General features: G+C 46.0%; 2 protein-coding genes across 7 annotated transcripts in view; one reads left to right on the forward strand and one right to left on the reverse strand.

Annotated features, from left to right (window-relative positions):
- NIN (ninein) overlaps window positions 1-12,928 on the reverse strand; it is a 112,334-nt gene that overhangs the window by 97,359 nt on the left and 2,047 nt on the right. For 2 of the 6 annotated variants that reach the window (XR_013216485.1, XR_013216487.1), the window contains exon 1: window positions 10,681-10,803. The exons of 1 other annotated variant lie outside the window; for it this stretch is intronic. Coding sequence is in view for 2 of the 5 variants with exons in the window: in XM_077267371.1 (XP_077123486.1) it covers window positions 10,681-10,732 (52 nt within the window). In the remaining 3 variants the exon portion in view is untranslated. Of the gene's footprint in view, window positions 1-10,680; window positions 10,804-10,855; window positions 10,990-12,928 lie in introns of those variants that run through there. 3 more of the 6 variants (XM_077267371.1, XM_077267374.1, XM_077267372.1) reach the window with 2 other exon arrangements.
- ABHD12B (abhydrolase domain containing 12B) overlaps window positions 9,403-12,928 on the forward strand; it is a 46,036-nt gene continuing 42,510 nt past the window's right edge. The window contains exon 1 of the mRNA XM_077267375.1: window positions 9,403-9,558. The gene's annotated coding sequence lies outside the window, so the exon portion shown is untranslated. The remainder of the gene's footprint in view (window positions 9,559-12,928) is intronic.

A 12,928-nucleotide genomic window follows, 5' to 3' on the forward strand; every position in this document is an offset into this window, starting at 1 on the left:
AGATGATGTGTTATGCTTTGGATCATGAGCTATACCACGCCTTCGTCATACTTTTCTCTTTCCATCATTGTGGTAGAGGTTGATCTTGGTTTCATCTGTCCAAAGAATGTTCTTCCAGAACTGTGCTGGCTTTTTTAGATGTTTTTTAGCAAAGTCCAGTCTAGCCTTTTTATTCTTGATTCTTATGAGTGGCTTGCACCGTGCAGTGAACCCTCTGTATTTACTTTCATGCAGTCTTCTCTTTATGGTAGATTTGGATATTGATACGCCGACCTCCTGGAGAGTGTTGGTCACTTGGTTGGCTGTTGTGAAGGGGTTTCTCTTCACCATGGAGATTATTCTGCGATCATCCACCACTGTTGTCTTCCGTGGGTGCCCAGGCCTTTCTGCATTGATGAGTTCACCGGTGATTTCTTTCTTTCTCAGGATGTACCAAACTGTAGAGTTTGCCACTCCTAATATTGTAGCAATTTCTCGGATGGGTTTTTTCTGTTTTCGCAGCTTAAGGATGGCTTGTTTCACCTGCATGGAGAGCTCCTTTGACCGCATGTTTACTTCACAGCAAAACCTTCCAAATGCAGCACCACACCTCAAATCAACTTCAGGCCTTTTATCTGCTTAATTGAGAATGACATAATGAAGGGATTGCCCACACCTGTCCATGAAATAGCCTTGGAGTCAATTGTCTAATTACTTTTGGTCTCTTTAAAAACAGGGTGGCACATGTTAAGGAGCTGAAACTCCTAAACCCTTCACCCAATTTTAATGTGGATACCCTCAAATGAAAGCTGAAAGTCTGAACTTCAACTGCATCTGAATTGTTTTGTTTAAAATTCATTGTGGTAATGTCTATAACCAAAATGAGAAAAATGTTGTCTCTGTCCAAATATATATGGACCTAACTGTATTAGACTTGTATATGCCCCAAAAACATTATGCTCTTTTGGTGGGGGATGGGGTCAGCAAGACCATGATTTTCTTCAGATTTTATGAATAAAATGACAGTTAACACTAACAATGCCCTCATCCTTACAGTTACTTAAGGTAGTGCAGATCCTCCCTCCTGCCCCGCCAAACATTAAATTAGCGTCCACATTTATAGCTGAATTATCCAGAGCATTTTCCCAACAAAGCCAAGTATTGTAAGAGATTTACCCCCCTGGCAGCCGAGGCCCAAACAGCAAAACAGCTGTGGATGAATGCTAATAGCAGTGAATTAGACCACGATCTTGTGAATATTTAAAACCCTCAAGAATATGAATTGCGGATTAAAAAAAAAGAAATAATCGTCATCTGAATATTTATAGTAAATAATTGCAACCTGCGCAGAGGCGGAAGCTTCCAGACACAGCAATTAGTCAGATTTAAGGGTTTCAAGGGAAAAAAAAAATCTAATTATGGATTAGATTGAAAGTGTCAATAAAAGGAAAATATTGTCACATACAACAATAAGAAGATCGCTCCTGGGAGACGTCAAGTCGTGTGAATCGGCTCAGGTTAGCGAGCGAGCCGTCAATCACAGATACACCAGTAATCATGGCGGCATCGAAAAGAGGCGGCTGCTTCTTCTCCAGAAAGCACCATTCTTGTTCATGGCAGAGATAAATACATCTGTATTAAGAGACTCCTGTATTAAGGATTCCTTAAAGCCCTACGGTCAAGATGATGATTTGTGGGACCCAGCTCTGACCTCTGGTCTAATCCTCTGTTGCTTCCTTAGCCCGGCACGTAATGATGCCACAAGGACTAGTAAGCGAGAGATAGCAGGAGATAGTGGGCAAAGGATACTGACCACAGAAGTTACATCCTGCTGGAACTGAGCACCAGACCAGAGGTCAGAACTGGGTGCATTAATCTATTTGGTCATTAGAATTGCTAGATTGGTGGGACAACCATGGCTCCCAGATCACAGAGATTTGCATGGAGTAACCCGTGCCCCCCCCCGCTGCTCCATTCTAAGCCTATGGTGTTGATACTACACATGAACTCACTATGTAACTCCGATTATCACAGGACCCCGATCCAGCAGCGATGTATGTCGGTATTCCGTGGCCTCCGAACAGGGTTCTCATACCTGCTGGTATGACCGGAGCAATGTCATGCATGCGTCACAACATAATGATGTCATGGGGCTTGCGCACCATAAAAATCACCAGGAATGGCAGCCGGTTGTCGGAGGTTCGCAGGGCTCTGGTGTCGTGGCCACGGAATACTATTGTGACATCTGAACCAGGGTCTTACAAACCTTTTTGCTTAACTAAGGGAATGTGCAGATGATTAGTAATTACTGCAGGCTAGATGTTGAGTACTTGTGCAGCATCCAGATGTTACAGCACAGAGAATGGGAATTCAAGAAATCCCACGTCCACTATGTGTCCAAAGACGCCTGCAGGTCACCCTCGGAGCCGGACATGCGACACGTCCCTCCAGAGTAAACCATGGCTGCCACAAGCTGCAGGAGCATGCATGGCGTGTATTAGGAGCATACAAGCGTGGCGGCAGCAGCACAACCCAGCCAATCCATCAGTGTCAGAATCCCTATATAGTCATGAGTGAGAGAACACAGCAGCGGGATTCCTGTCTCCGTCACGGGAACAAAAAATAAAATCCAAGCATCTACCTCTTCAGACCAAATCCCGTCCTCAGCCTTCTTAGTCTAAGCTCATACGCCTGATTTTTATGAGAAGGTTTGTCCAGGATAACAAAAAAAAAAAAAAAAAAAAAAAACACACTTTTTTTTTTTGCACAGAAACAGTGCCACACCTGTCCAAAGGTCATGTCTGGTATTGCAGTCCAGCTGCACTAAAGAGAATTGGCCAAGGTGCAATACCACACCTGATCTGTGGTCAGCAGGAAAACATGTAGAAACATGCAGCCCCGAAGCACGCCAGTCAGGAGCGGAAGCCTTAATGATCATGTAGCCATACAATAGGCGCCGTCATGAATGAGATGTACCATATTAAATGGCAATTACCTGGGTGCTGCCTGCCGGAGGATAATGATCAAGGCTCGTTGTGAATATGTGATAGAAGAAGCAGCGATTGTTGCTGCTGTTGTTAAGTTTACAGACAATGTAAGGATCAGAAATAATCAGGAGGTATTCAGCAGCCCCGCCATTGTCAGCACCTCATTGTAGTGCATCCGCTGGGATAATCACTTTCATATCCCTCCATATCAGTCACGTTCAGCAGCAGTTTCGTCCGTCAAAATGATAATGCACATGAATAAAAACTATACAACGTTCACATGTACTTTGTTCCCATTCAATGACAGCAAGCAGAGCTCATGAAACCCCATTCTTGTTTACCTCCAGTGGCTGAAAACCTCCTCCTTACAAAATACATTTCACAGGGGCTCCTCTTTAAATGTATCCAGTCTAGACAATCCTTTGGATCTTTTTAGTATCCCTAGAATTTTTTATCATAACCATTTTAAATATCTCTGCTTCGTCAGTAGCTGGAAATATTGTTATTCTCAGTATACTTGTACTGATGAAATGGGTTTGCTACAAATTAATCCAATCTAGACAAGTCTGTGTAGGGTTAACTGATAAGTAGCACAAATCTGTCTACTGTGCAGAGCTTTTGTTACAATGTACCAGTATAGTCCAAGCTGTTCCAACTCAAAGATTGCCAAAGCTCCTGAGACCCAGAGCAAACTTTAGGACATTGCTGGAAATGGCTTTGGCGCTGTGCATAGATTTGCCCAGCAGTCCCAAAGTCAGTGAAAGGGTGGAAGACAAGGTTCTCTAGAGCCCATTTCCCTGGTTCAAGGGCCCTGTTCTCAGGCTTGGTAAGTGTGCTAGTGGTCAGACCCCCAGCGATAACTTACTCATTACGTAAACTTTGGATATTGTATAACTTATGATTTGGGGAATAACCCTTAGGGTATGTGCACATGGTCAGTAAACGCTGCGGGTTGGACGCTGGGTACTTGTGCAGCATCAAACCCGCAGAGTCCAGATATTACAGCATAGTGGATGGGATGTCTAGAAATCCCATGTCCACTATGTGTCCACAGACGGCTGAGGAGACTGATATGCAGCTCGTCTTTCAAGACTGCATCAATCAAATATATTGAATGCGGTGAATCCGCACGGTTCAGTGATCACATGCGGATTTACCTGCATTCAATAGAAGGCAGCACTTTGGACACAGGGAACATACGCTGCATCCAAAGCACTGCTAGTTCCGGATCGTGGGCACGCGGCCTTAGGTTATGTCCACACGCTGCATTTTTTGCTGAGTCTTTGCTGCCTCTTATGCAAGCTGTTAAAGTTTAGTGCTGCACCCCCCCCCAAAAAAAAAAATAATTTTGCACCAAAAGCAATGTATAAGTACAGAAATCAGGTTTTGCGCTTACTCATTGCTTTCTATAGGTGAAAAAACGCTGAAAGTTGCATGCTGCAGTATGCAAAATCACTGCAATTTTTACAATTCTGAATCGCCCCGTACTTGGCTCCCACAAACGGTATGGGCACATTTTGTTGCTTTTCTTTTTGCTGGGTTTTGAGAGCAGAAGCTTTCTAAAATCCTCCAAAAAAAATGGAATCTCCTTTGTCTCTGCTCCAAAAACTGAGCAAAAAGACTGTAATTCATTCCCTTTGCACCGTTTTTTGTGCTTTTTTTTTGCACTCAATTTAGTTTCCTATTTGCACCTTTTTTGAAGTCTGTTTTATATGTGCTCACCTGTTGTTTTTTTTATGTTTTCCGCTGTGTATATGGAGTTTAGCAATTCCAGATGTTTGACCGATTCTTTGTGCAAGACTTTTTACAAAGTTTAGCACAACTTCACTGCCCCAGGGGTCACTGTGTTGTTGTTTTTTTTAAGTAAGCAGGGTTTGGTAGCATTTTGACCAAATGTGCAATTTTGTTTGTGCCAAAACGTCACTGACAGTTCAAGACAAACCCTTTTTTAATTTTGCTCAAAACTCATGAGCCACATGCACGATTTTGAAGAATTTGGTGCAAAAACAGCTACAAACACTACAAGACAAAAATGGAAAGAGACTTAAAAACTCCATAAAAGATGATTTCTTGTCGACACATACCCCAAGATGCAGAACCGACCCAAAATCGGCACATTTAAGAACTCCAAAATGTTGCCTCAGGATAAAATCTTGGCAATCCGAGTGTGACTAATTCACTTCTGCCCTTTTCACATAACCCAGATTACACCGGTGACCCCTAGGCAACACGGCTCCTCAGACTTCATTATGCTCTCCAAATTGGCTTACTGCAATCCCGTTAGTTATAAGGCCCCGGTATATTACAGTGAATGTTACATTATCAGTCTGTACCGCAGAGGAGCTTGCAGTCTAATTGTCTGACTGAATCTATTATGGTCATGTGGAACTACAAATCCCAGCAAGCTGCTGTCAGGGTGCACTGGATGTTATACAGGTTAAAGACCACTGGTCAAAAAAAACTATATATTATAGACTAGAATGAATTTACCAGAGGGAGTTATTATAACATACATGATTGTAAATGACAAAATCACTACGCTTAAAAGGATAGTCAAGGATTAACCTGGAGAAAGTATTAGATTTGGACTGGTGACACGTCTGTGCATTATATTCCCCCATATGGGAAACAGACTATCAGGGAGCGGCATATTATAATATCCAACCCCAAGATGTATTATATCTGTTATTGGACAATGTGCAAAGCAACCAATATGGCCGTCATTACAACACATGTGAAAAGCCCTGAAAGCCTCAAGCACAAGTGTCTTTTACTGGCCATTACCCATATGGTACCGGAGTCATATGAGGCTTTATATACTACACAGTGTATAAAAAAAGCCATCGTTCATCAAAGCTTGGGATAAATCAAGCACTGCATTAACAGGAGAAGTAGGCCTCATTTATCAACATTGCCCATAGCAACCAATCAGGACATCGCTTATATTTTTTCAGAAGAGTTTAAGAAATGAAAGCAGCGCTCTGATTGGTTGCTATGGACAACAAAGGGTTCAGTTTTACAGCTAGGCCGGATCCACATTCCCTGTGAAGGAGGAAGCGAATATTGTTTACACTGTGCATAGAGCTCCGAGAGTTTCTCAGACACATTTGGCTTGACGTTAAGCCTTGGCCACATGACAGACTGTGCGTGTAAAAATATTATTCATGTGAACTGTGCCATGGATCCTAGAATAAGGGCCAAACTAGGACCATATGAAATAGGACTTGAAGGCAGTTTGGATAACTGAGGCCTGGGGTCACGTGGTGCAATATGACGGCCCACCAAGTGCAAAATGGACTGTCGCCAGATAGATGGTGTGCATCAAACATACCACACAAAAAGCATAGGGGGCGCTATGGAATGAGGGACATCAGTAGGCTTGTGGATGCAACCAATATGGCCGCCGTTATGACTCCTGTCACTCTGCTGTCCCGATACTCCTGTAAAGCAAATAAGATGCAACATGTAAATTATCACCGAATTTGACGGCATAATATACCATTCGGAAGTCTGACAACCTTTACAGGAAATTTACCATAGGTTGTCAATCAGCTTTCCGGAAAACAGATCTGGGCACTTGCATTCAGAACGAGGTCTGAAGTCAGCGTTATGGCTGCAGGACGTACAGGTAGCAATGCCAAGCACTGTGCCCATGACAGCGTCGCACGAGTCGTGCTCACTACAGGTCACCAGGGACTATGAAGGCACGCGGCAGCTGCCCTAGTAACTGAGCAATGCTCCGGAGAGAGCCACAACCTCAACATTACACACCCAGCCCCAGGCGGGCAGACCAGTGCTTCACAGCCCTTAATTATACGCACGCCACCAAAGCCTACAATTGTCAGGAGCTCAGCTTACTGTTTGCTACATGTTACCCAAATAGAATGAGATAGCAACAAACGTGTCAAAGGGAATCCAGCAGCAAACACTGGGGTCTTAAAGGGGAATGCACTATATAAAAAGGGCTTGTGTAGCATTATACAAGCACGGCTGCTGTCTTACAGACCAGAGCCACGCTAAGGGTATGTTCACATGTTGTGTATTCCCAAAAAGTTTTGCTGCAAAAAGTTCTGTAGTCGTCTCATTCATCTTAAACAACCTAATTCTGATTAAAAGAATTGATTTTGTAAGATGATTTATGACCCATGTCACCTGACTGCAGTTTGTTTTTTTAAAAAAAAGCTTTATTCACTCTCCCCTGGTCCAGAGATTAGTGTCTGCTGTGGCTCCCATTGTCCATTATTGTCTGTAAAGCTGAAGTCATGTCAATAGCGCTACAGCTAATCACGAAGCTCAGCGGCTCGCAATAATCAAACCGGGCAGAGTTGCTGAGCTCAGTTATTGGCTGCAGCTCTATCGCCGGAACGTGAGCATTGCTTACAATCACAGACTCAGCGCTGGACCCTGTAATAGAGGTTTGGCTTACCAACTCCACAGCCCTGAGTAAAGCGCTATTTGGGGGTTTTTAACCAAACTGCTGCTGGGAGAAATAGGAGTTTACCTAAGAAACTGGAAAAGCCCTTTAAATAACATACATTTGGACAGTGTGCAAATTCACCATCAGGGGCTTTTTTTATTATTTGCACCAAGTTTAAATTTTGTGCTTTCCCCACCTGCTTCGTAGAAATATATGAAGTTGTCACGCTCGGGTTGGTAGACCCGCGGGCAGTCCGTGCATTAGCGATCCGATGTCGGATTTTAAAAGTAAAATGCAGCTGAGATTTAGGATTTACAAAGAGCATTAAAAAAAAAACGAAGCAAACACCTAGTGTGAACTTAGCCTTAATCGAAAAAAAAAACTTTGAATCTGCACAAAGTCATCAAACACTGTAAGCCCATTCTGATGAATGTGGCACAAACTACACCAACACAAAAACAAAGACAAAACACACAAGCATACTTAAAAATCCCTGCAAATGATGAATTGGGGCCAGTATCTTCAGGCTGCGTCTTGTGTTTGAATACGACACAATGAGTTCATGTTGCCCGGTGCAGAAATGCTGCGCTTTGTCTGCTGGTGTCCGCACCAAAATACACAATAGTAATCTGCGCTGATTAGGACATTTTTGTTGTGGTTTTCCAGTTTATGAATTTTTGGTGCAGATTTGACAGCGTTTTTCGAGGGCAATTTTTATGTTTTTCAGGCTCTCCATGAATGCCGATAAGGAGAGAACGCATAGTTACACAAAATCTTTATAAAAAAAAAAAAAAAAAAACGACACACACAACAAACCAGTGGGCATGAGTTTTCCAAAAATACTTTTCAAATAAGTGAAAAACGTTGCAAAAAAAAAAAGGCAAGTTTTGTAAGCATTTTACTACCACAACTTGGAAAAAAACATAATGTGTGAACATACTCTTATGTGCCGCAATAACAGATCCAGCCTGCAGACAAAGGGTGGCGCTGTTTCTAGCCGAAAGCAAGCATGCGTTTCATCCTTTATATACTCATAAGACTGGGGCTACATGGCGAATTCAGCCATGGAAATGGTGCATCCAAAGATCACATCTGTGACATGCAGGTTGCAAGAACCCAAACTCTTTATGCCACGATGAAGCATCGGCGTCCTGCACAATGTGATGTTAGAGGGTTTGTCTGCACATTGTAGAAACTGCGCCACACCTGTCCATAGGTTGTGCATGGTATTGCAGGTCAGCTTCATACAGATCAGCTGATCATGGAGAGTCCTGCTCCAGAGACACTTGTACACAGCTGCTAAAATAAATGGGCGCCCATGTGGCATATGGACTGGATGGGTCTGTTAAAGGGATAGCCACTACTTACAACATTTAGGTTAGGCTGGGAGTTGTAGTTCTGCATCAGCTATGATTTACAAATACAAAGAATCTCATCATGCACAAGCCTGGGCAACCAGACTCATCCAACCCAAGTACAAACACCTCCTGCCTGGGTGACGGCTGTTTCTCCCCAGGCAGTAGCTGTCAGCAGGCACATGACAGGCTCCGGCTGCGTGTTCAGACCCAGAACTACCCCAAGCATTCAGTCAGTGCTGTCCCTCAACCAGGCCGCACACAGGTATTCAGTGTTTTCTTACAAGCCACAAATTTTGCTTCAGCCATTTCTTCACTATATCTGTTCTTTGGAAAAGTTGGGTGGCAATCAGTAGGCACAACATTGCAGATCGTAGCACATTTTACAGACTTCTGAAATATATATCAATCAGATCGTAGAGAAATGCACACTCCCCTCCGCTCTGCATACATTGATGGATCTGGAGAAGTGGAGTCACCACAAATGGAAGCTTCCGAGAGGCTGACAGCCAGATTTTCCTGACCACCCAATGGCACCGCAGCAGGGGCATAACTACAATAGGTGCAGGGGCGGCAGAAAGCCCCATTATCTGCTGTCACCCAGCTTTGCCAGAAACAGAGTTAAATGAATTTCTGCTAAAAGCTCAATGAGATCCGGATGGATGTGCATCCAATCTCATCAGCGCTGATTGCAAACACCTACAAGGTAAGAGTCCCCCCCCCCCATCCAAGACACAAAGGAGAGCATGTCACCTACATGACCCATCCTGAAGATTGCAATCAAGAAGCACATCAGTGACCCACATGGAGCATTAAACAGGTCAGTGCCAAGCACCCCATAGAGTGCAGTAACGGATGCCCTGCGCGCCGAGCACCCCATAAAGTGCAGCACCGAATGCCCTGCACGCCGAGCACCCTATAGAGTGCAGCACTGGATGCCCTGTGCACCTTATAGAGTGCAGCACTGGATGCCCTGCACGCCGAGCCCCCTATAGAGTGCAGCGACGGATGCCCTGCTCGCCGAGCACCCTATAGAGTGCAGCGACGGATGCCCTGCGTGCCGAGCACCCTATAGAGTGCAGCCACGGATTCCCTGAGCGCCAAGCACCCCATAGAGTGCAGGGACGGATGCCCTGCACGCCGAGCACCCTATAGAGTGCAGCACTGGATGCCCTGTGCACCGAGCACCTTATAGAGTGCAGCACTGGATGCCCTGCACGCCGAGCCCCCTATAGAGTGCAGCGACGGATGCCCTGCTCGCCGAGCCCCCTATAGAGTGCAGCGACGGATGCCCTGCTCGCCGAGCCCCTATAGAGTGCAGCGACGGATGCCTTGCGTGCCGAGCACCCTATAGAGTGCAGCGACGGATGCCCTGAGCACCAAGCACCTTATAGAGTGCAGCACCGGATGCCCTGAGCGCCAAGCACCGATGCACTGCGCGCCGAGCACCCTATAGAGTGCAGCCACGGATGCCCTGAGCGCCAAGCACCCCATAGAGTGCAGGGACGGATGCCCTGCGCGCCGAGCACCCTATAGAGTGCAGCACCGGATGCCCTGCGTGCCAAGCACCCTATAGAGTGCAGCCACAGATGCCCTGCGTGCCAAGCACCCTATAGAGTGCAGCCACGGATGCCCTGAGCGCCGAGCCCCTATAGAGTGCAGCAACGGATGCCCTGAGCACCAAGCACCGATGCCCTGCATGCCGAGCACCCTATAGAGTGCAGCACTGGATGCCCTGAGCGCCAAGAACCCTATAGAGTGCAGCACCGGATGCCCTGAGCGCCGAGCACCCTATAGAGTGCAGCACCGGATGCCCTGAGCGCCGAGCACCCTATAGAGTGCAGCCACGGATGCCCTGAGCGCCAAGAGACATGCATTCACTAGCAGTCACTTACTTGCCATTTTGCCCGGCAATCCCTCATGCCATGCTGTGCCCACTTACCAATTGCAGCAAGGACAGACATAAGGCACAATCCATGGGAATTGGCTGGCATACCAGGAAACACTCAGTGTGACCCCCACAGAGGAAGAATCTAGCAGGAGCCATCCGGACTATGGAGTCTGCTCACTATACAGGATGCTCCCAGCTCCCTCCCTAAGCCCAGACCGTTACCTACCCCAATAGTCACTGTGTCGGCAGGGTTCTCATTGTGGGGGTTTCCTGGCTGGCAGGAGTGGTGAGGGGTGCAGGAGATGCCAGCTCCCTCTGCTCTGTTACTGGGAGGTTTGAATGGTTTGGTACAGAAGGAGGAGGGGGATGGGATGTGACGATGATAGGCGTCAGATATGCACTGGGGCAGCAGCATGGATCACACGCCCTCTGGAGGTGCACAGGGGTTACTGCAGCTCAGGAAGCGAAACAGAAATATGTAACAATAAGATAATAACAAAGAGAAGATTATTTATGATTGTCTCACTGACTTCCGTGCTAAGTCCACAGACACAGGTCACACTGGCCTATGGCGTAACCCACAACTGGCATTCCCCTGTGCCTTCATAGTCCGGAGGGAATGACCTACAGATGGAGGAACAGACAGCTCTATGGCTGACAGCTGAAGTTACTGCGTCCAGGCTGCATATCCTGAGCCCAGAGTGACACATTGTACCTGCACTGTGAGGCCACGGTCACACGCTCAGTATGTGGTCAGTATTTATAAGCCAAAACCAGGAGTGGAACAATTAGAGGAAAGTATAATAGAAACATATGCACCACTTCTGTATTATCACCCACTCCTGGGTTTAGCTTACAAATACTGAGGTAAAATACTGACCATGTGTACCCGGCCTTAGATTTGTAGAGGATTTTCAGCCTGTGGTTGTTTCCTATTAATTGGCAGCAAGCAGTGGTCTTGAAAATGGCAAAGAATGGAAATTGTTAGGTCGGTGAAGAATTAGGCTACTTTCACACTAGCGTCGGGCTCGGCCCGTCGCAGTGCATCGGGCCGAGGTCACCGACGCTAGCGTTATCTCCGCCGCACAACGGGGGCGGCGGATGCATTTTTCCAGCGCATCCGCTGCCCCATTGTGAGGTGCGGGGAGGTGGGGGCGGAGTTCCGGCTGCGCATTGCACGGTCGGAAAAAGCGGACCGTCGGGAGCAAAAAACTTTACATGTAACGTTTTTTGCTCCCGACGGTCCGCCACAACACGGCGCAACCGTCTCACGACGGGTGCGACGTGTGGCAATCCGTCGCAATGCGTAGCTAATGTTAGTCTATGGAGAGAAACGCATCCTGCAAGCACTTTTGCAGGATGCGTTTTTTCTGCAAAACGACGCATTGTGACGGATTGCAGTTAACGCTAGTGTGAAAGTAGCCTTACGCTGTGAATTACCTGTGTTTGCTTAATATCCCTGTAAAGGGGGTTCTCCGATGGGAATAAAGGTGTTCTCCGATGGGAATAAAGGGGTTCTCCTGTGGAAATAAAGTGGGTTCTCTTGTGGAAATAAAGTAGGTTCTCCTATTGGAATATAGGGGTTCTCTGATGGGAATAAAGGGGTTCTCTGATGGGAATAAAGGGGTTCTCCTATGGGACTAAAGGGGATCTCTGATGGGAATAAAGGGGGTTCTCCTATGGAAATAAAGGGGTTCTCCGATGGGAATAAAGAGGTTCTATGGGAATAAAGGGGTTCTCCAATGGGAATAAAGGGGGTTCTCCTATGGGAATAAAGAGGTTCTATGGGAATAAAGGGATTCCCCTATGGGAATAAAGGGGTTCTCCAATGGGAATAAAGGGGGTTCTCCTATGGGAATAAAGGGGGTTCTCCTATGGGAATAAAGGGGGTTCTCCTATGGGAATAAAGGGGTTCTCCTATGGGAATAAAGGGGGTTCTATGGGAATAAAGGGGGTTCTCCTATGGGAATAAAAGGGGTTCTCCTATTACTTGGGCACTGTCTTGTGGAACTAGATGGTTTGTCTTTCTATTGTGTCTTTTTTTCCACCCAAGAAAATGGACACTTAATGTTATAAGGAATCTCCATGCTATAGGCTGTGGCATATTTTCCCTATATTGTCATCGAATGGAAACAAAAATTATTGGAGACGGCAATGTCTGTCTTTGTGGTTGCATCTACTTCAGTGTGACATCCATCATAGTCATAGCAGACATTGCTCCCAGCTTTAGCATTGTCAGACTGGATTACCTTGAGTAATGATTGTGGGGCCCAACAGTCATACCCTCTTCATCTAAACC

This window comes from Ranitomeya variabilis, chromosome 1 (genome assembly GCF_051348905.1).
Source record: "Ranitomeya variabilis isolate aRanVar5 chromosome 1, aRanVar5.hap1, whole genome shotgun sequence".
Classification (NCBI taxonomy): domain Eukaryota; kingdom Metazoa; phylum Chordata; class Amphibia; order Anura; family Dendrobatidae; genus Ranitomeya; species Ranitomeya variabilis.